At 41.0% G+C, this 24,420-nt stretch overlaps 1 protein-coding gene across 2 annotated transcripts in view; it reads right to left on the reverse strand.

The window, feature by feature from the left end:
* The window catches only part of myo5b (myosin VB), a 239,750-nt gene that overhangs the window by 98,428 nt on the left and 116,902 nt on the right, over positions 1-24,420 (reverse strand). For both annotated transcript variants that reach the window (XM_048599568.1, XM_048599561.1), the window contains exons 10-14: positions 16,723-16,988; positions 14,794-14,875; positions 14,199-14,339; positions 10,993-11,115; positions 5,686-5,769 (exon numbers count right to left, since the gene is read on the reverse strand). In XM_048599568.1, the coding sequence (XP_048455525.1) occupies positions 5,686-5,769; positions 10,993-11,115; positions 14,199-14,339; positions 14,794-14,875; positions 16,723-16,988 (696 nt within the window). The remainder of the gene's footprint in view (positions 1-5,685; positions 5,770-10,992; positions 11,116-14,198; positions 14,340-14,793; positions 14,876-16,722; positions 16,989-24,420) is intronic.

Consider the following 24,420-nt stretch of genomic DNA (forward strand, 5'->3'; position numbering starts at 1 on the left):
ATTGTACAGCATCTATCTTGTGTTTGTGCTCAACTTGTCTAAATCATCTTGAAGCTTCCTCAAATCTTCCTACTTGTAACTCACATAAGGCAACAGTTCATTGCCACCTTCTCAAGGACAAATACAGTTGCTAGGCCTGCCAGTGACATCAACATCCCATGAATAAATTTTTAAAAAGAAGAGGAGCTGTCTCCCTCAGGAGAATAAAAGGCCAAGAGGTGATTTGAGTGGGTATTTAAAACCACGAGAGATTCTGGACAGAGTAGATAAGGGAGAAGCATGAAAAGATCAAGAATAAGTGGGCATAGAATTAAAGGTATTATTAAAAGTAAAAGACGACAAAGTGGTGCAAGGGAAATCTTTGCTTCACACTGAAAGTGGTCAACTTCCAGAATGTTCCAGAGTGTAGTTGTGGCAGGTTCAATTGAGATTTTCAGGAGGGATTTAGGTAGTTAGCTGAAAAGAAAGAATATGCAGAGATAGAAGGAGAAGGTAAGGGCATGATATTAGGGGAGTTGCTAATTTGGAAGATACAGACCATATGGGCCAAATGGCCATCTCCTGCGTTGTAACAATGCTGTTCTGTGAATTTTGATGCAAAGAACCATAATCTGAGAGTTCTACTTTATTAACGGACTACTTTTGACTTTCATTTTTGATCAATCGTGCATTGTAAAAATACATCATTCTCTATGCCACAAATAAAAACTGGCCCGCAATCACACTGTTATGAAGTCATTGTCTTCAAGATATAGATCACAATCCTCTAAGGTTTGGAGTAGATTTGTAGCTCGGGTTGTGGTTGGTTGGCTCGCCGAGCTGGTTCATTGCTCTGCAGACGTTTCATTACCCTGCTGGGTAACATCATCAGTGCAGCCTCTGATTAAGCTATGCACTAGAAATGTGTCAAAGTAAAATGAAATGTTAAGAACATAAGAACTAGGAGCAGGAGTAGGCCGTCCGGCCCTTCGAGCCTGCTCCGCCATTCAATAAGATCATGGCTGATCCTTTCGTGGACTCAGATCCACTTACCCGCGTTCTCACCGTATCCCTTAATTCCTTTATTGTTAAAAAAAACCTACCTTTTTTTTTTTTTTTTTTTAAGAAAAGCGTTTACTGAAGTAGCGTCAACTACTTCACTGGGCAAGGAATTCCATACATTAACAACCCTCTGGTGAAGAAATTCCTTCTCAGTTCACTCCTAAATCTGCTCCCTCTAATCTTGAGGCTATGCCCTCTTGTCCTAGCTTCACCTGCCAGTGGAAACATCCTCTCTACTTCTATCTTATCTATTCCCTTCATAATTTTATATGTTTCTATAAGATCCCCCCCCCTCAATCTTCTGAATTCCAATGAATATAATCCCAATCTACTCAGTCTCTCCTCATAAGCCAACCCCCTCAACTCCGGAATCAACTTAGTGAACCTCCTTTGCACCCCCTCCAGTGCCAGTACATCCTTTCTCAAGTAAGGAGACCAAAACTGCACACAGTACTCCAGGTGTGGCCTCACCAGCACCTTGTACAGCTGCAACATAACCTCTCTGCTTTTAATCTCAATCCCTTTAGCAATGAAGGACAAAATTCCATTTGCCTTCCTAATTACTTGTTGTACCTGCAGACCTACCTTCTGAGATTCAGGCACAAGGACACCCAGGTCCCTCTGCATAGCAGCATGCTGCAACTTTTTACCATTCAAGTAATAATCCTTTTTACTATTACTCCTACCAAAACGTATGACTTCACATTTATTTACATTGTATTCCATCTGCCAGACCTTTGCCCACTCACTCAATGTATCTATGTTCCTCTGCAAAGTTTCACAGTCCTCTGCACACTTTGCTCTGCCACTCATCTTAGTGTCATCTGCAAACTTTGACACCCTATACGTGGTCCCCAACTCCAAATCATCTATATAAATTGTAAATAATTGCGGTCCCAACACCGATCCCTGAGGCACACCACTAGTCACTGACTGCCAGCTAGAATAGCACTCATTTATCCCCACTCTTTGCTTCCTGTTAGTCAACCAATCCTCTATCCATGCTAATACCTTACCCTTAATGCCATGCATCCTTATCTTATGCAGTAGCCTCTTGTGCGGCACCTTGTCAAAGGCCTTTTGGAAGTCTAGGTACACCACATCCGCTGGGTCCCCATTGTCCACCTCGCTCGTAATGTCTTCATAGAATTCCAAAAGATTTGTCAAGCATGACCTGCCCTTCATGAACCCATGCTGCGTCTGCCCAACGGGACAATTTCTATCAAGATGCCTTGCTATTTCTTCCTTGATAATAGACTCAAGCATCTTCGCCACTGCACAGGTTAAGCCAACTGGTCTATAATTCCCCATCTTTTGTCTACTTCCCTTTTTAAACAGTGGCGTCACATTTGCTGTTTTCCAATCTGCTGGCACTGCCCCAGAGTCCACCGAATTTTGGAAAATTACCGCCAGTGCACCTGCTATTTCTTCCGCCATCTCTTTTAGTACCCTGGGATACATTCCATCAGGGCCAGAAGACTTATCAATCCTTAGCTCCATTAGCTTGCCCAACACTATCTCTTCCGTAATAATGATTGTTTCCAGGTCCTCACTTACCTTCGTCTCTTTGTCTATTACTGGCATGTTAATAGTGTCCTCCACTGTGAAGACCGATACAAAATGCCCATTCAATGCCTCGGCCATTTCATCATATCCCATAACTAAATTCCCCTTCTCATGCTCTAAAGGGCCAACGTTGACTTTAGCCACTCTTTTTCGTTTTATATATTTATAGAAACTTTTCCTATCTGTCTTTATATTCTGTGCTCGTTTTTTCTCATGTTCTATCTAGTTTAAAGTCAAACTTTTCATTGGTTCAGAACAAACCATTTCAGATAATTTTTGCATAAAGTCTATGACACATTTTCTGATCAGGTACTTCACAGCCTTTTGGACTCAAAATTGAGTTCAACAACAACAATCATGGGCTTTGTCTTCCATTTTGATAACTCTTCATAAGTAACCGTATCTTGCTTATTTCACTTGACATTTATTCTTTTATTAACATCTATTATGAGCTTTTATTGAAAAGCAACTATTATTGCTTGTTTAGCCTTGGATCTCTAATCTCTCTCTTCCCCTTTCACTGACCTTCTGGTTGTATGTGGAACAATGCCAACCACTACCATCTTTTGCAAATATTGAGCCCGTCAGAACCACTGCTGAAATAACTCCAGGTAGGCTGGTATTCCGTCACTAAGTCACCCTTTATTTACATACGCATAGTCCAAAACGCAGAGCTAGCTAGTACAGAGCTGGCTCCTGGAGTGAGCAGGACCGCCGACACTCCTGCTTATATCTGTCAGCCAGGACTCCCTGTTTGGGCCAGGTTAACAGCATCATTCAGGGAACTCATTCTATGAAATCCACCTCGCTAATATTGTTCCAATCACTGCAATTACCTTATACAAATATCTCCCAACCCTCTCAGTATCAATGAAGCAAACAACTCCACCACACATCACATTTTTTCATGTGCAGTATTGAAGTCTACGCATGCGCAGCACTGGAGACTTGCATATGTTCAGTCTAGAGAGGTGCCTGGTGTCAGCAGGTACTGCCTTCATTAATAGACGCTGAGGCAGCAGAGGAGATCGGAATCATGGATACAACCTCGCAGTGCTGCTTCCTGGAATTTTCATGGCACACTCCTCACCATGTCGCAGCACACCAGTTGAGAATCACTACTTTATACAACACACCTTTCTTCGTTCCACATGACCTTCCCCCATTCTCCAAAAGCACTAAGTCCATCAGATTTCCACCTCCTTTCAGTTCCAAAGTTATGCTGAACTCAAAACATGATTGTTTCTCTGACCGCAGATACTGCCAGACATAATGAATTTCTCTAACACTGTTTTTATTTAAGGACATAGGACTTAGGAGTAGGTGATTCAGCCCATCAACCCTGCTCCATTAATTAACAACATCATGGTTGAACTAGTTGTTGTCTCAATTCCTCTTTCCAGTCTGCCAATAAATCCCTGGACTCCTTTGTGTGAACATAAGAGTTAGGAGCAGGAGGGGGCCCATTGCTCCCTGCAAGCCTGCTTCTCCATTCAGCACAATTATGGTTGATTAGAGGCAAGAAAAGGAGTACCTTTTTCACGCTGGAGGGTGGAAGGGCTAGAACTCACTGTCTGAAAGGGTGCTAGAGGTAGAGAGCCTCATTACATTTAAATAACATTTGGATACACATTTGAAGTGCTGTAACATACAGGGCTATTGAAAGAAAGCTGGATAGTAGCATTAGACCAGATTGACGGTCAGCACAGACATGATGAATCAAACAGCCTCTTTCTGTGTTTCTTTCTATATTCGAAAATATTTTGTTCGCCAACAGAGAGACTGTTTTCACATTTGTCACATTTACATAGGGGGACAAATATGAGAGAAAAAGCTCCACATAAGCTGTTCTGTACTATTCTCAGTGATTCAATGCAACTGGGAGTCGAGGCTCTGCCTTGTCTATAGTGCATCTAGTTTCACCCAACTATAAAAGGTGCTCAAAGTTTCATGATGAGAGGAGTCAGCAGCAAAACATTAAAAAGGCGCTTACCCAATCTAACTCTCCAGACCAAAACTCCACCACTATCCCACCAATATAACCAGCTGCTCCCAATGGAGAGCTCACATGTAACAAAAAAACAAGAATAGAATCAACAGTGTGGAGCTGGAGGAACATAGCAGGCCAGGCAGCAAAGGAGCAGGAAAATTGACATTTCAGGTCAGGACCCTTCTTCAGAAGTGGGGAGGCGGAAGGGAGCTCAGAAATAAAGAGAAAGACAGGGAAGGTAGGTGGGATGGTGATAGGTGAATGCAGGTAGGGAGTGGTGGGAATTGATCAGTGGGATGGGTGGGGCAGACAGGTGGGAGAGAAGATGGACAGGTTGTGTCAAGTCATGGAGGCGGGGATGAGAGGGAGGGTTGGACATGGGAAGAGGCTGAGGGTGGGGAGATTTTAAAACTGGTGAATTTCATGTTTAGGCCATCAGGCTATAGGCTCCAGAGGCGGAATATGAGGTGTTGCTCCTCCAGTTTGCAGGTGATGTCATTGTGACACTGGAGGAGGCCCAGGACCCAACCTGAAACATCAGCTTTCCTGCTCCTCTGATGCTGCCTGGCCTGCTGTGCTCATCCAGCTCCACACAGTGTTGCCTCTGACTCCAACATTTGCAGTTCTTGCTATCTCTGAAGAACAGAATCAAGCTTTTCTATCATGTTGGAAAAGCAAGAAACACGAAGGAAACAGGTGTCCAGGATGACACTAGCAAAATATCAGTTGAGTCAGATTTAGGAAGGGCATCCATGAAATGATTCAAAGTTTACAGGAGAGGAAAGAAGAAAAGATGATTGACATTTTTTTTTTAAATGATGTAGTTATTTTAAGTAAACATTCACTTTGCCTTAAAGTATGAGCAGTTAATTCACCTTGCTGAGCACTTAAAATGTGAAGCATTCATAAACTAAATGTTATATTCAGATCACTGTTTTTCTTGGGGGTGCAAATTTCCAACTGGTATTCATGTTGTCGAACACTACAATGGAACTGGTTGGGAGCATGCCTAACCTCGAGAAGGCTAGACCAGCCTTGGGCTGCAGTGCAGATGAAAAGGAAGTGGATTTTAACCTGGGCCATCATACCTTACTGGCCTTCAGTATGTTGATCTGTTCTTCATGTACTGTGTCGCGGTTTTTCTCCAGGAAGCCATCACACTGATACTCCACCTGTGGAAGACAATAACCATTGCATTATATAAGAGGCTACACCCAATAGATACCAACTTACAGAAACACACTTTTAAAAGTAGCTTTATGTAAGTGTAACCAAGAGTTAATATGTCCCAAACATGCGATAGTTAATAATGGACAGAATTTTTAAAGAAGGTATAATGGAGCTGTTAGTAAACGTTCTGTTAATTGTATCTGATTTCTAATGGAAACGCAAGGGTGGAACTGAAGTCAGCCATGATGCTTTTCATAGTCTGTCACTTTCACTGTAAAAGGTTCACACAAAGAGATCTAACAATGCCCAAGTAATGGCACCCAGAATGAGCTGCTGTCTGCGAAACAAAAACGAAAGAGGGAGAGATGGAAGACTCTTGGGGAAAAGACACTGATGTGCGAGCGTACAAATAACATTCACACAGACATGCATGAAGACAGTGACTTCGAGGTAACGTCACTAAAATAAAGTAATCCATAGACCCAGGCTAATGGTGTGGGAACATGGGTACAAATTCCATAGTAGCAGCTGGTGGAATTTAAAAATTTAATTCACAAATCTAGAATTAAACAAATTAGCCTCAGTAAAAGGTGATCTTAAAACTTTATTAATTGTTGCAAAAATGCATTTGGGTTACTAATGCCACCCATACCTGGTCTAGCCTACATTTGACTTCAGATCCACCAAGTAATGCTACTCTGTTCAAGAATAATCGGAATGGGTAACAAATGTTGGCCTTCCCAACGATGCCCATGTTCCTTAAAAGGTTAAATTAATCATTCAATACTGGACGTAAGTCACCACTCAGCCATTATGGGCAAATATAAATTGGAGTCTTTGCAGAACAGAAAGCTGAATTCCCTCCACACATGATAAGAGGTAGGTGCAGGAATAGGCCATTCAAGTTTGTTCCACAAATCAATGAGACCATGGCTGATCTCAATCCTCAGCTCCACTTTCCCCATAACCCTCTATTCCCTTACTGATTAAAAATCTGTCTCAGTCTTGAATATTTTGAATGACAAATACTCTACAGCCCTTAGCAGTAAAGAATTCCACAGATTTGTTGCACTGAGAAGAAATCCCTTCATATCTCCACGTTAAAGGATCCCAGGCTCTCCCACAACGGGAAATAACCTCTCAGCATCTACCTTGTCAAGACCCGCCAAGAATGCTTCAATAAAGTCACCTCTTATTCTTCTAAACTCCAAGGAGCACAGGCCCAACCCACTCAATCTCTCCTCATAAGACAGTCCCTTTATGCCCAGCATCAACCAGTGAATGTTGTGATTGCCTCCAATGTTAGTATATTTTTACTTAGGGAAGAAGCCCAAAAAGGTTCACAATACTCTAGGTATGGTCTAACTACTGCCTTGTGTAGTTTAGAGCGAGACCTCTGCATTTTTATATTATATCTTACATCCTACTATATACTATGTTGAAACAAAGGCCAATGACATTACATTTGCCTTTCCCATCACCTGCTGAACATCCCTCAAATATTTTCCTGTCATCCATTAAAAACGCTGAGGGAATACATTTCCACAATTACTCCATCATATACACCATCACCTCAAGTAATCCAGGAACGCGATCCCTTCTTCATAACTAAAGCTCAGTTCCATATTAGCAGTTGTGCATTTTCCAACTAAGTCCGTAGGGAAGTAGCAGCAGGTACTTTTCTAAGCAGTAGTTATTCCATGATCTGCTAATATTTTTCAAAAAAAATTCTACTACCGGCTCATCAACACTCACTTAGACTTTGAGACCATTGCTAGAAACTTGTGGAAAACCAAAATCATGCGTTATCCTCTCAAACAGGAAAATGTTGGAATCCTTTTACTGGTGACTAAGTACACAAAAAAATTCTGAAACATTTAACTAATTGGAACTGGTTTCGTTGCTGGAACATCTGAAATTAAAGGGGTCCATTTCTTTTTGAAAAAGAAAACATTTTGGGAAATGGAAAAATATTCCTCATCACTGGAATAGACACTGTATAGTACGGCTGGACCTACAGTGACAAAATTTAAGTTTTTCACCTAAATTTTATGTGGCCTTCTTAGCATCTAATACCTGTAGACATGAGGGGTGTACACCAGTACATATTATAAGCATTGTTATGTACATAATATACACACACATCACAAGCTAATTTAGAATTTATAAGCCTCTTGTAAACTCTGCTTTCTAACATGCCACTTCAGAATTAGACTTGTTATTTTTCTATTTCTCCCCCATAATCAAGTGCCTAAAATGTTTCTGTCAGCAATTGCAAGGTGGCAGTCTCACTACAAAGCAAACGGTCTTGCTGTCTTCAATCAATTTTGCAGCTTGACAGTTATAGGCAAGCCTTTAAGCGCTAACAGCTCGAAAGCTGTGAATTGTCAGTCTTATACATGCTAACTGTCAGCATTTTGGACCCGCAGTCTCTGTCAGCATTTTCTCACAAAATTCAAGTTGGGCCAGGCCAGTCTTTGCTTACTCACACATAGCCAAAACTCATCATTATTGGCAATTATCCCAATAGTTTCATACAACGGACAAACGTTCTTGCAAAGGCAGCAATTCTTGTTTACAACAAGAAAACAGTAAAGATCTGCGGATGCTGGAAATATGAAACAGACTGTTACAGAATCTCAGGAGGTCTGACAGCATCTGTAGACAGAAAGCAAAATTAGCGTTTCCACTCTAGTGACCTTCCTTCAGAACTTGATAATTTGCGGGGGGGTGAAGCGGTGGTTAGGAGACACAGAGCGAGAAGAGTGAGCATATAAGCAGATATGGAGCCAAGACAGCACAAGAACAACAGTTCGGCAGACAAAGGTTGGATGATAGTATACCAGGGAGAAAGAAAAGCTGGTACTTCACCTATGTATGGTCCCCATTACCAGCTCATTTCTCCCCCCTGACATAGTACCATCCATCCCTTTGCCTGCTATCATTCTCCCTCTGGGCTCCATCTCTACCTATCCAATCACTCCTTCCCACCCCTCCTGTCTTCAACGTATGTGCCACCTGTTTCTAGCTACTATCAGTACTGAAGAAGGGTCACTGGACTTGAAATGTTAACTCTGTTTTCTCTTCATAGATGCTGCCAGACCTGCAGATTTTCTACAGTAATTCTTGTCTACAGTGTGCAACCACCACAAGAACTGACTTTATGAACTCAGGCTGGACCAGCGTTGTAGCAAAAGGATAGATTGCATTGAAGGAGAGAAAAATAGGGGAATTGTATTACAATGAATGAGAGGAGGTTGCAAGAAATGAAGTAGTGAGGGAAATGTATACAGATGAAAAAAGGACGAAATTTAAGAGATGAAAACGGACTAGATGTTGGACATGGTATCTTGGTGTTGCAGAAGGGCATGTTGACAGCAGCGGAAAGCTTCGGGGGCAGTGGCAATGGCATGGGCATGGCAAAGAGTACAAACAAGAGCTAGAGAAAGTGGGAAATAAAGCCCATGAACTGTGTGGAAACAAATGCCACTTGAGATGCGGGAGGGCAAGATTTCTGCCAGTTTGAAAGCAAGAGGTACAGGATTGCTAGCTTGAATGAGCTTAGAAATAACAAAGCAATGACATTCAGTTTAACAAAGTTAATTGTAAAACAATAAGTCAAGGAAGAGATGCAAGGTAATAAACATGTGTTTACAAATTGGAGGGCAGGGGAGTGTGGGAGAGTGGGGGAGGAATGAAGAGAACCTGATGCAGTCATAAAGAGGGTTGATTGAGGGGCTGCAATAGATATGATTAGATCTGATTAGATCTGTTTGGACTCTAAGGAAATGTTTGACAATATAACATATTAAAGGCTGATTGAGAAAACAGATTTAAGGAGTAGGAGAGTCAGTGTTTAAATTGGATTTTAAAATTAACTGAAGGATAGAAAGCAGGTCCTAGTAGCTAGTTGTTTCCCTGACTGGAGGATTATAGGCTGTGGTGTTTGCCAAGTGTCAGCACTATAAAAATGAATTAGATGACATTATTAATTTTTATGTTAGATTTGCAAAATCTGCAATATTTTGCTACTTTTAAACTGGAATGTGGCATCAGAAGCAAAAGCCGTGAACTCAAATTTAATGAGCCTTAAGAAAATAATTCCCTCTCCACCAATCTACCATTCCTATCAAAATCAACGCTACATCAATTAATCCCTTTAGAGAAAAAAGGTACTGAGCAACATTTGTAAAAGAACAACCTACAATCTGCTTAACAGAACTGCTCATATGTTGCCATGTGCTATTTAACTGGCCAGTTGTAAATATTGATTAATATTTTGAGTTCTCCTCAATTCTCCTTGGGGTTTAGGAATGAAAATGTTCATAAAACTTCCATATTTTGTGGCTTTATCTGGAATTCTCAATTCTCAGGATCTTAAATGAATTAGTTAAAGTTCCTTATGATGTAAATTAACCCCATTCTTGCATGTTTAAGTACCAAAACTATTTTTATACTGAGGCATCAACTTTGATGTATCTTCTGGAGGTAAGCACTGACTCTGAACCAAAGAAATTAAGATGGGTGGCTAAAAACAGAATGACAACTTGTAAGGAGGTGCCCAGGGAAGGGATACAATGGGATCAAGCAGACAGACCCAGACTAAGAATTTCTGAACTTAGACCCTCAGAGGTTTGCTGCCAATAGTGAAATGATGGAAAAAAAGAGAGGTCATACTTGTAGGGATAGAGGAATTCCAGAGATGGAAGAGGCGGCTGTGGAAGGATTTGAAGGCACAGATTAGCATTTTGAAAGTGAGACATTGATTTCCAATTTGCCAATGTACATCAGGGAGCATATAATAGGTGAACAGAACTTCGACCAAGTTAAGAAATTGACAGAGTTAACGTTTCGGGTCCGGTGACCCTTCCTCAGAACACCAGACCTGAAATGTTAACTCTGTTTTCTCCTCCACAGCTGCTGCCAGACCCGCTGAGCTTTTCCAGCAACTTTGTTTTTGTTCCTGATTTACAGCATCCGCAGTTCTTTTGGTTTTTATTGGAATAATTAAGTTTAAGTTTTGAAGTGAAGAATTTGTTAGAATCTAAATTGTGATTGGAAAGTAAAATAGAAATAATGTAGATTTCAGTTTCTCGGTTTCATTTTAGGTTCTTCATTTTAACCCTCCATTTTAATAAGGGCTATGTAAACAGAGTGAACAAGTTTGTTGGATGTGTACGGATATAAACCCCAATGTGTGCAATAATCACCACGCAGTTACTTACCTTATCAGCAAAATGTATAACAACAAAGGCCATGTTGGACATCCGGGGCTTCTGAAAGTGCAGACTGCTTGAATGGCGGTCATAGAGCTTCTGGGCCCAGCTCTGGTCTGTCCCTTTTGGCATCTGAATGAGGCACAAAATCAATTTGACTTAGAAGGTAATTAGATTTCACAGGAAAGAGAGTACTTGGTAGTGGCACTATTTGTAAAACAACAGACACAACTATTTCAGTACATTTGTAGGTCTGATAGTTATAACTAAGATAACGTGCTGGTCCCCTCCATTCCTAATTGAAAAAAGCCTATTGATAGAGCAGGCGAGATTTAACACACTTTTGCTAACTGGGATTTGAAGGTGGAAGGCACATTAACTCCAGTGGGCAGACTGCCAGCTCCAGCCTCCACCAGCAGCAGGAGTAGCTGACCCATTACCAATGGAAACCCAAGAGGGAAGCTAATTACTTCACCTCACTGCTACAGCCATTTAGTTGGAGGAAGATAGGGCCCATGTCAAGCAACCAGCTCAGAAGGTGGTGGGCTGGGGAGGGAGAGGGATGGCGAAGGGATCCAAATTAACCGACCCGAGTCCCCAAACACTCCATTACTTTCAATCCTTTACCGCACACCACCTCTTGGCCTGAAATGGAGGAGAGCTGTTGGCTTCTGTACAAAAGGGACTGAAATACTTCCTCCAGCCTGGTAAGCAGTAACAGAGCACTAAATGATTGCAGATCAGCCATTCTTCCTCTGGAAGTCATTCCTCCATTAGGACCTCCACCAAGAGTCTTAGCTGAGGAGAGGGCTTTGCAGGAACCATGGCACCATGTATAATTTAGCCAATTATCTTTCCACAAAAACACCAATCCTGTTTTTCCCTCTTCCTTGGTCCCAGTGAGAAGACAACATCATTTTATCTCCTTATTTTGACTGGATGAAAAAGATGAAACTACTGCTTTAAGCAAAAAAAAAAAAAAAAGAGACTGTGCAAAGAGATGGTCAAAAACAGCTTGGAAGGGGACTGGAAGAGTGTCTTTTTGGTGTGATAGCAGCATCCTGTCAGCAGCGAATACCACTTGTGTGGTTATTGCATATTAGTAGTGTGAAACGTCTTTACTATTTGCTCAGGCTTTGGGTACTTTTCAGGACAAAGAATGACCACTTTAGGGACATCCTTAGGTTTGTACGATATACAGTGATCAGGGTAGTCATTATCCTGCAGGATGGCTTTGATACACCCTATTTCAGCAATGGATTTGCAAGGTGATGAAATAGTTTGGGTCCTATTAGTGAAGTTGCCACTAAAGCCAATATTACCATACCTGGAACTGTAGGAAAATCAATGTATATACTGTCTAGTGGAGGTGGGTTCGCACAGACAATACTAGGAAATTAAGAAGCGGGATTTAAATTGATTGTGAATTTGAGTGCAAGGTGGAAGCCATTAAAATGGCTAATGTCACCCCAATATTCAAAAAGGGAGGTAGAGTGAAACGAGAGAATTATAGACCGGTGAGCCTAACATCAGTAGTGGGGAAAATTCTCGAATCCACTGTCAAAGATTTTACAGCAGACCATTTACAAAGCAGTGGCAGGATCAGACAGAGTCAACATGGATTTATGGAGGGGGAAATCATGCTTGACAAACCTGTTGGATTTCTATGAAGATGTAACTAGCAGGGTTGACAAGGGGAAGCCAGTCGATGTGGTATAATTGGACTTTCAGAAATCGTTTGACAAAGCCCCACATAAGAGACTAATGTGTAAGATTAAAGCACATGGGATTAGGGGAAGTGTACTGAGATGAATAGAAAACTGGTTGGCAGAGAGGAAACAAAGAGTAGGAATTAATGGGTCCTTTTCAAATTGGCAGGCAGTAACTAGTGGGGTGGCACAGGGATCGGTGCTGGGACCCCAGCTATTCACAATATATATTAATGATTTGGATGAGGGAACAGAATGTAACATCTCCAAGTTTGCAGATTATACCAAGTTGGGTGGGATGGCGAACTATGATGAGGATGCACAGATCCTTCAGCATGATCTCGACAAGTTGAGTGAGTGGGCAAATCAATGGCAGATGCAGTATAATTTGGATAATTGTGAGGTTATTCACTTTGGAAGCAAAAACAAGAAGGCAGATTACTACCTGAATGGCTGTAAATTGGGAGAGGGGAGAGTGCAGTAGGATCTGGGGTGTCCTTGTGCACCAGTCGCTGAAGGTAAGCATGCAGGTGCAGCAGGCAGTAAGGAAGGCAAATGGTATGTTGACCTTCATTGCGAGAGGTTTCAAGTACAGGAGCAGGGATGTGTTGTTGCAGTTATGCAGGGCCTTGGTGAGGTCACACCTAGAATATCGTGCGCAGTTTTGGTCCCTTTTTCTGAGGAAGGATGCTCTTGCTCTCGAGGGAGTGCAGCGAAGGTTTACCAGGCTGATTCCGGGGATGGCGGGACTGACGTATGAGGAGAGATTGACTAGGTTGGGATTGTTTTTGCTAGAGTTCAGACGAATGAGGGGGATCTCGTAGAGACTTAAAATTCTAACATGACTGCACAGGGTAGATGCAGGGAGGATGTTTCCAATAGTGGATATGTCCAGAACCAGGGGTCACAGTCTGACAATTTGGGGTAGATGATTCAGGACGGAGATGAGGAGACATTTCTTCACCCAAAGAGTGGTGAGCCTGTGGAATTCATTACCACAGGAAGTAGTTGACGCCAAAACATCGAATGTATTCAAGAGGCAGCTAGATACAGCACTTGGGCAAATGGGATCAACAATTATGGGGAGAAAGCAGGATTAGGCTATTGAGTTGAATGATCAGCCAAAGCAGGCTCAAAGGACCGAATGGCCTCCTCCTGCTCCAATCTTCTATGTTTCTATGTTTCTATGTTTAAAAGGAAATACTTATATTCAGCTGCAGATTCAAATATAGCAAACATATCACCTACATATTGGTAATGTGCGAGAGATAGGAGGTTTGGTGTCATTTCAAAAATACATTTCTCGTGGAATCCAAAGATGTTTGAAAGTGCTGAGCCAAGCAGGAGTCTCACGGCAACACCAGCAATTTTGGCATGTATAGTATTGTTAAAATTGGCCTCGGAGTGAGTTGCTGAGTTCATGCCCAACTAATTCACCTTATTATTGTTCCTGAACTAAAACAAAATTACACTCGGCAACAGTAAAGTCTCCCACAATGCCCTTACCTTGCATTCCTCATCCAGCAGATCTAAAATACCCAATTTTGCCTCAATAAGATCAATGCATGGCTGGTTGTCAGAGAAGTCAATGAGAGTCCATGGTATTTGCTCCTTCATATATTCCTCCTGTTCCAGTTTGAAGACGTGCTGAGAAACATTGAAAACAATCATCATAAAGTGGTTATAACTCACTCTGAGATAGTAAGAACTACCGATGCTGGAGTCAGAGATAACACCGCGTGGAGCTACAGGAACACAGCAGGCCAGGCAGCATCAGAGGAACAGGAAAGTTGACGTTTCGGGTCGGAACCCTTCTTCAGAAATGGGGGCTGACGAAGGGTCCCGACCCGAAACGTCAACTTTCCTGTTCCTCTGATGCTGCCTGGCCTGCTGTGTTCCTGTAGCTCCACGCGGTGTTATCATAAAGTGGTTACATCAACAGTTATCTATTCTGGCAATTTCCATTTAAAGAGAATGTTTGTTCAGTAACAGTTTAAAGAGAAATGTTAGAGTCAAGGCAAATACAAGTAAACTTGATGCAGTTAGAATTGAAAGAAAGGGTTTGAGCATAAGCAAGTAAAATGTAGTTCAGCAATCTCACCAGGTTAAATTGCTGCTGCAATTTTTCATTGGCATAATTGATGCAAAACTGTTCAAAACTATTAATTTCAAATGTTTCAAACCTGTAATACAGAGGGGGAATAAGACATTATTTTCCTGCACAAATAATCAGACAAGTTTTAGTAGGAACATGACAGGACCAGAGTGTAAATAGAACAATAATTGCTGGAGAGGGGCATTCTGCAAATTGGATTTGTTCCTGCACTCCCCAGCTTTAAAATATTTTGCCCACAAAGTTTCTCGAAGTAACAGTGCAAAGGCAAGAGTGCATCTTCAACTTTTAAAAACAATGAGACCAATATACTATCTTTTTACCAATGAGAAATAAACAGAAGGACTGAGAAGGAAGATAAATAAAGTGGATGAATTCGACATCAAATAGGCACCACAAGTGAAGAGGAGGAAAGAAAGATCAGATTGGGAGAAAGAAAAAGAAAAAAAGAGACAAATGAAAAAGCATGTTTTTTAATTAAAACTTTAAAAATTGACATTCTAAAAATGTCTCCAATAACAATTCATCAAATATAGGAATGAAGACTTCAATTGTTCACATTCTGTCCCAGAGAGCTTTACTGGTATTCATCAACAATTATTACTTTGTTAAAAGGGTTCCTGTGTTATTCATTAATAAATTTAACTTCCCATTGCAAATTCATCTATAATTAGTTTGCAAATGCACTAACTTCAGATCTAAGTTATGCAGCTTTAATGGTATGAAAAGCCATTTTCACATGATAGAATGGTATAAAAAGGTCAATAATTTGTGGTAATCCATAATAGATGGGAGATCTCTTTCATGCCCAAAGATGCTGGACAATGTGACCATCATTTTAAGCACAGTTTAGGTCAATGTTAATAGCTCTAGCATGCTGAAAGCAAACACTTTGATAAACAAACAGTCATCATTCAAAATTGCAATTTGGAGTTCCAACATGGTGTGCTAAAAGAAGCCACTGAAGCTAGTGTTGAGGCTTTGATTGCCCACAAAATCAATACCAAATCTCAGGGTGTTATCACAGGAAGATACTGAGACACACGAGGTTTTAACCTCCTGCCTTCAAGCCTGCTTCAGCTAACAAAAATCAAATGTTTTGGGCAGACAATGCTCCAACTCACTATTATTAAGCCTACACACCAGGAATGCCCAGAGTTTCATATATCATATGCACTGACACCAGTCAGATCTCCAAATATGTCTCAGTGTCTGTCAATCGGCCCTAGGTACCTCAGCATGTCACAATAAATATGTTAGTAAACAAAATCAGGCAAGTCCTCAATGCTGTTTGCTGTAAATGAGCACTTGGCAAGTATGACTATTTAACTGACTCTTGACAATGACAGGAAGGAAGATAATTATGCTGACATAATGTCATAGCTAGACAGTCCTCTCAGTCCCAGGAATTTGAGGTGTGAATGGTTACAACTGATGGGATGAAAGTTCCTCTGTTTAAATAACCTACATGAAGTGGGCTTTCAACAATCTCAATCTGGTTTTAATGGTCAAAAGACTTGAAGCAGAAAACTGGAACCAAATTCAAAGTGTTATTCCATGCGGCTATTGTGAGAACTGATAATTGTGGCCAGGTGCAGCAGGTGTTGTTCTCTGAAGCTGGGCCTGAGCACACCAAGAGCAAAGCAACTTCGGCAACTAACCATTCTATACCTTTACCTTGGAGCGTTTGAATGAATACCCTAAATGGGGACGTATTCCATTCCTAATCTAGTGTCCCTCACTTTGATATGTATCAATAATGTGATCAACAGTTTCTTTTCTCTTAAAAAAAAGTGTCTTGCCACATTTGTCGCTTACTAGATCAATTGATCAAACGGTACTAAGGGTCACAGTTTGAAAAATGCAGCTATAGCTATACGTTGTTCAATGTTGTGTTAACCACACTCCATTTTGTACCCGTAAATATCCAATACTCCAATGAACGAGTGCTGTTTGCTGGTTGTGTACAGCGCTTTATTGATGTGATCCACAATCCAGTTGAAGAGTTGGGCGTAGATATGCTTGGCCAGGGCATTTCTGGCATTGATGGCATGCTGCTTGGACATAGTTTTGACATAAGTCTCCGAGGTCGTGACAAGCTTGCGGTGACACAGCCAGTGCTCCGTTTGATCGTGCTCTATTCCCAGCAAATCACAGAAATAGTTCAAGTGCTCATCGTTTCTCTGAAAGCAGATAAATTAACAAGTAATGCATTGGAAACATAACACAATTGCTTTCCATCCATCCAACTTATCCAAACCCCTCAACTCAGTAAAATAGTGTTTGCATATCAGGTGGTTACTAAGTAAAGCTCAGATCTTTATTTGGTTAGTTTCATACTGAATGATATCATGGCATGGGTTCATTCACTGTACCGGGTCTGGCAGTTTAAGGAGGCCTGTCTCATTTAGCCCCAGTGGAGTGGCGCTCCTCGAGCCAATTACTGTACAAACAATTGTCCCTCTTTCTAATGAGAGTGATGCCTGTGGTCTGTGTGACCTATAGGTAACTAAAATAAAATGGAACAATAGGTTGAAGTTGGATATTTCAGCCGATGCATAGAATGGATTTCTGTAGTGGATTGTTTGGCTATTTTGCATCCTGCCTGATTTCCTGCTCACTGTGTGGGGCCCAGAACTGGCGTGAAATCTACTCTTAATCTCATACACACACACACACACACACACACACACACAGAAAAGATCAGGATGCCACAATATGCACAGATATCCACCAAACTACTCACCATCGATGCTTTTATTTTATTTAGACAAAGTACCCCAATCCCAAGAGATCCTTATCTTAAAAAGGTGACAAAATTTTATGGGGAGTGGGGAAAATTGGAAAGGAAATAAAACTTGTGATACTTCCGCTCTTATGGATTGCAAAGTGCAATTGGGCAAACAGCAGCTGCACACCCCTCTTGAACTAGTTTTTATTTTGTCCAAGTAGTTAACATTAATGTGAAAGCCCTGATAACAAACTCTTCAAACATAGTGGAGTATAAAAAAAGCTGAACCTCATTCAGGTTTACTCTTTGCGCGCGCACACGCACGCACACACCAAGCAGAGTCACAGAATGGTGATCTGAAATCATGATCAATTTCACATAATAAAAATCATCTTAGAAATTATCACTTCCATTTGTGGGAAACAAGCCAAAGCAGCTTCAACCAAGTTCCTGGCACCCCAATTTAAACTATATTTACAAGTTAAACTCAACTGAATTTTGTCAGGACCCTGAAACTGACAACTGACAATGGGCAACAACCCCACCCAACCCCAGAAACTGGTGGTGCGCCCACCAATGTAATCTTCCAGAAGATGGCCAACTTGGAGGTAATCTCCAGAGGATGCAAGCCCATTCAGAGGGCCAATATATTGGACCAGCACTCTCCACATTAAAGATGAAGAGCCACAATAGTAATTAACAAAATGGTGCAGGGAAGCTACAGAGTTGTTGGGGTGTCAAATGGAGAAATGCCATACTGGAGCAGAAATAGGCCTCTAAAAGGTGCAGTGAGCCTTTGCTTGAGCACAGCAGAGGGAATCTGGCTCTGAATTTAACTGTAGTCAAACAGCAAACCTGTGACGCCAACATCATTTTCAAATGAGAAGCTCTCTAAGCTGTTTGATAAATAGAAAAGTCGCATTTGAAGATAATTGTGTGAAAAGTCTAGATAAATACTGAATATAGAATATCAATACAGCAGCAATTTACTTCTGATCACAAGGAGAGCATGTAAATAGCTTTAAAAATTCTCATGTAAAGTACTTGCAATTAGGTTTTCCCTGTACAATGCCACAATCCAAAGCTGGATATAACTGAGCTACAGCTAAATCCTGTGCAACATATATAAAATGCTTGCTGCTGCTTATACAAATTGGATTGCTCTGTGAATAAGGAGGCTAGGCACAGGTTCACCAACAAATTATACTTTGTGGTATTGATTAAAATCCTGATCCAAGTAGAATCTTTTCAAATAAAGACATGCGTAGAACCTGACTGTACTGAATGAACATGCTACAATTTATGTTAGCAGTATTGAATTAGTCCGAGTAAGATTTCAGCAGAGATTTTGTTAACATCTATAAAGGCTTAACCTCTGATTAAGTTGAGTATGGTGGTTGTGGCTTCACTGGACAGGGGCTGCTGTTGCAGGAAAGAACGCTTCTCTATTTTTATTCCTTGATCTTTCTCATCAGCGGATCTGCCTACACCAAACAGACTGCAGTGGTCAGGAAGGCAGCTGACCATCACTTTCTAAAGGGCAATTGAGATGAGTAATAAATGCTGGCCCAGTCAGCAATCTGCTCATCCAGTGGATGATTTAAAAAATCCTAGCCCCCACTGAAGGCAAAACCACATTAGTCATAAGTTAAAATATAGTTCCATTACCATCAGTAGGTCTCCGCTATCCCATGGCAAGTCTTCATTATGTAAACTTGGGTAATGAATGATCATCTGGCACTTAAGGGCTCATAGTTTGCTGATGCTCTGCTTTAAATGAGTGATTTTGAATGTTAAATAAGATTCAAATCAAAATACTTTAGCTGGTTAATAAAATTATTAAAAATTGACTCGGTGCGCAAGGGTCATTTATAGGAAACCAACAGCAGCATTACTGCAATCCAGTATGAGGTACAACGACTTAGTGAGATACTGGGTATCAGCAGCATAGTTAGATTGCTGGACTGGTCTGAAATTGGCTTGAACTAATGATCTAAACATTAAATCTACTAATATACAAATCCCACCACAGCAAATAAGAAATTTAAAGTCAAGTTAATTAAATAAGCCTTGAATTAAATGCTCTCATCAATAATGGTGATCACAAACCAACTGGTTCATTCAGGAAATCTGCTATCCTTATCCTGTCTAGCCTTGATGTTGGAAATATATCGAGACATAATGGTGTAGTGGTAATGTTGCTGAACTTGTATTCCAAAGGCCTAGTCTATTGCTCGGAGAACACAACTTTAAATCCTACTGCAGTAGCTTATGGAATTTGAATTCGATTAATAAAATCTGAAATTGAAAGCTCGTCTTGCAGTTTTGTCATCCTATCAATCATTGAATGTTGTCACTCATTGTACTTTATATTATTAATGCCTTTTCGGGAAGGGAATCTGCCATCCTTACAACTGGCTGCATGTGAACACAGACCCACAGCAATGTAGCAGACACTTAACTGCCCTCTGAAATGGCTGTGAAAGTCACTCAGTTCAAGGGCAATTAGGGAAAGGTAATAAGTACTGTCCTTGGCTTTGATGCTTGCATTCCATAAAAACAAAGAAAACAGTAACCGTCTGAAAATAATGGCTGATTCATAAGGTATAGGAAGCCATTTGATTGTATTCAAGAAAATGGCCTCCCACCTCCTTCAAGGAAATTAAAAGAAATCAATTTCAAGAAATGCTGACCTTGCAAACAATGCCCATATCCTGTGAATAAATAAGAAAGGAGAAGCGAAGGGAAGAAAAGCAAATGTTTTTTTGGGAGGGAACAGTCACACCAAATTTCAGGCTCTAAAAAATAATTTGACATTCTACTTGACAGTCACTAGATCCCTAGCAAAACGGGAATCAATGGGTGTTGAGGACAAACTCTCCAGTAGTTGAAGTTACACCTGGCACACAGGAAGATGGTTGTGGTTGTTGGAGGTCAGTCATCTCAGCTCCAGGACATCTCTGCAGGTGTTGCTTAGGGTAGTGTCCTCGGCCCAACCATCTTCAGCTGCTTCATCAACGACCTTCCCTCCATCACAAGGTCCGAAGCAGGGATGTTTGCTGACAATTGCACAATGTTCAGCACCATTCATGAATACTCAGAGACCGGAGCAATCCACATTTACATGCAACAAGATCTGGACAATACCCAGGCTTGGGTTGACAAGTGGCAAGTGACATTCGCACCACACAAATGCCAGGCTATGATCATCACCAATCTAACCTCCACCCCTTGGCATTCAACAGTGTTACCATTACTAAATCCTCCACCATCAACATCCTGGGGGGTTATCATTAGCCAAAAACTCAACTGGACTCACCACGCAAAAACAGTGGCTACAAGAGCAAGTCAGAAGCTAGGAATACTGGTGACAAGTAACTCACCTCCTGACTCCTCAAAGCCTGTCCACCATCTACAAAGGTGGAAGTCAGGAATGGGATGGAATACTCCCCACTCTCCTGGATAGGTGCAGCCCCAAACGATACTCAAGAAGCTCGACAGCATCCAGGACAAAGCAGCCCGCTTGATTGGAATACACCCACAAGCATCCACTCCCTCCACCACCAGCTCTCAGTAGCAGCAGTGCATACCATCCATGAAACACGCTGCAGATATTCACCAAAGTTCCTCAGACAGCACCTTCCAAACTCATGACCACTTCCATCTAGAAGGGCAAAAAATAAATTGGGACACCACCACCTCCAAGTTCCCCTCAAAGCCACTGACCATCCTAACTTGGAAATATATCGCCGTTCCTTCACTGTCACGATCAAAATCCTGGAATTCCCTCCCTAATGGCACTGTAGGTCAACCCACAGCAGGTGGACTGTAGCAGTTTAAGGCGGCAGCTCAAGGGCAACTAGGGACAGCAATAAATGCTGGCCAGCCAGCAATGCCCACGTCCCACAAATAAAAAACAAAGATCACTGCACAAAGCAGCACCCTACATCTATTATCATGCACCTCCCCCCACCAAACAGATACAAGAAGTGAAATTGTTAACAGGTTATTGCTGCAATATATGTGTATCAACTGTGCCTTTAATGACACTGCCTATTGATTCTAGTGGCAACTCTAAGTTATTGAATCAGTCTCAGTAAGCAGCTCAATAAGGGAAAACACTAAAATGTCTCTAGCTAGTCAGTAGAAAACCACAAGGTGCTATTGTACTGTTTAAAAGCACACCAATTTTCTCTAAGTTGTTATTTTCTCCCCCCCGTTCTTAAAAGGTCTATGATTCTTGAGATCTACATTTCAGTACTTTTCAAAGTTTCTTCATCTGATCATGCTCATTGAGGATACTGAACAAATTTAGCACGGGGATATCAAAGCCAAGCATACAAGTTTTTTTTAATTCACTTGTAGACATGGGCATTGCTGACATTTATTGCCTGTCCCTAGCTGCCCTTGAACTGACTGACATTTCAGAGGGCAGTTGAGAATCAAGCCTATTGCTATAGCTCTGGAGTCACACGTAGGCCAGACCAGGTGAGAATGGCAAATGTCCTTCCCTGAAGAACATTAGTGAGCCAGATGGGTTTTTCCTGACAATCAGCAATGATTTTGTGGTCATCAGCAAATTCTCAACTCCAGATTTTCTTTTACTGAATTCTAATTCTACCATCTGCCGTGGCAGCATTCGAACCCAGGTCCCCCAGAACATTAGCCGAGTTTCTGGATTAATAGTCTAGTGATATTACCACGAGTCCATTGCCTCCCCCAGGCAAGACCACAAATGGAGAGCACAGAATGCAGTCAAGACCAAGGCAATTGTAGAGGAAAACTGCATTGTTGTTTGAAATAGAACCAGATACTGAACTATACAAGGTCAAACTGGAGCAATAAGTTTAGTTTTGAATGCATCTAGTGCAGAGACGAGCATTATTTATGAAAAGGATTGTTCTGTAAATGTTTATATTTGCATGGTTCACTCAGACATTCAAGGAATTATCTGAATCCATAATTCACTCTGCTCACACATACTCTCCAACATTTTTCCGTTGGCTATGAACTACATTTTGAAAAAGGATGAACGTGCAGAGTGTGGGGAAGAAAGCAGGAAACCGGCACTGGGTTAGATGCTCAGATGGAAAGCTGGTGCAGACCAGATGGGCTGAATGGGCTTTTTCTATGCTGTAACAATTCTGTGATTCTTTCCTGTTCTTACTCCCTAATAATTTTGTGTGCAAAAATGTATCTTGCATATCAAGTCATCCTCAGTGTTTTTTTTTTAAAACTCTTTACAAACACATTGCTACATTTAGTACAAATATTCTTTTGTATATTTATTTTACCACTATGGTTAGGCAATTTTCAAGAAATATTCATCAAGTTCGCTGTAAATAACTGAGGAGAGCTATATGCTGGAACAAAGGTACAGAGTTTTCATCAAATGCAAAGATTTAAAAAAATAATTAAGATCTATGCACCATTATTCCTAGGTTAAATCTTTGATCACAAATTTTCTCACAAATAATTTTGAACTAAAACCAAAATGGAAATTCAGCATCATTTGCCTTCAGGCCAGTTATACAGTTCAGAGATGTACATCCTAATGTATTCTTATTCAAAAAGACACAGCCTGTTTAATATTCCAAACTCACCTCAAAGTGCAATTTTAATCTACAAAGGAGTGGAGTGGAAGAACAAAAAGAGAGCAGTTTGAAAAATAATGCTGATTAAATGACTTATGTCAATCTCAAAAGATCCCTATCAACAATGTTGCACAAATAATACCTACTTGAGGTGGTAAATGAAAAAAAAAGGTATTCACCAAACAGATCACAGTTAAGCTGAATTTTATAGGTTCCTTTAGAAATGGCTTGTTGTCCAGGCGTGGCAAAGGTGCAAAGACAAGCACCATGATGTGAGGTCACCATTTGTCTAGTAAAGGTGCTCTGCAGAATTGCTGTCTCGACTGCAAATATGCATATAGCTAAATCGTTCACATTTCAAAAGCTACTTTCTTTCCCCTGGGTGATGTACTTTGAGAGATAATGTTCAAAACAAGGTTCATTTCAAGGGTAGATACTTGACAGGAACCCACAGGGAAGTTAGCAAGACCAATTAATTTCATTTCAACTTGTCTTTTCATAATGCTGTGACTGATGACACGACATTTTTAAGAGATGTTTTTGGTTATTTGTACCGAATCCAAGTTATCACGGACAAAGACAGGGAGTATCAACAACAAGCTTGATAGGGAAGGCAAGTGATAAGCATTTCCACTGCACTCAGACAAACTTAAGACTCTTTCACAACATCGCATAATATCCATGCAGTGAAGAGTCAACTTGCAATTTAACAATGTGTTATATTTCCATGTTGCAAAGGCTTTATACATCAAACTATTGAAACATCAAACATGATCATACTTAGTAGGGGGTTTCAGGTTAAAAGAACTAATTAGCCACATAGTTGGATATTTCTCAACCACTGGCTGCATTTAAATAGGCTGAGGCAGCCATTGCATACTTGCATTTTGGTAAATTTACCCTGCATTATAAAAGAAAAAGGCACACAGCAAGGAGACAATTTAAAGCTATAACCTAATGAAAGGCTTCCCAACATGTTGAGTTCCAAGCCAAAGGTTTTGAGACACAGAGGCAGCAATGGCTGATGTAGAGCTCTGACTGAATGTTAAAAGCCACATGACCCCTTCATATCCTTGCATATTTTTGGTAATGATCATGACCTTTGGGGCTTGATTCCTGTCAGAGAGTCATACAGCACAGAAACAGATCCTTCAGTCCATTCCGACCAGGTTTCCCCACATTAAACTAGTCCCACTTGTGTGTGTTTGGCCCATATCCTCTAAATGTTTGCTACTCATGTAGCTGTCCAAATGTTTTTTAAATGTTGTAACTGTATCAGCATCTACCACT

The sequence above is a fragment of the Rhincodon typus genome, chromosome 1, assembly GCF_021869965.1.
Source record: "Rhincodon typus isolate 14 chromosome 1, sRhiTyp1.1, whole genome shotgun sequence".
Classification (NCBI taxonomy): domain Eukaryota; kingdom Metazoa; phylum Chordata; class Chondrichthyes; order Orectolobiformes; family Rhincodontidae; genus Rhincodon; species Rhincodon typus.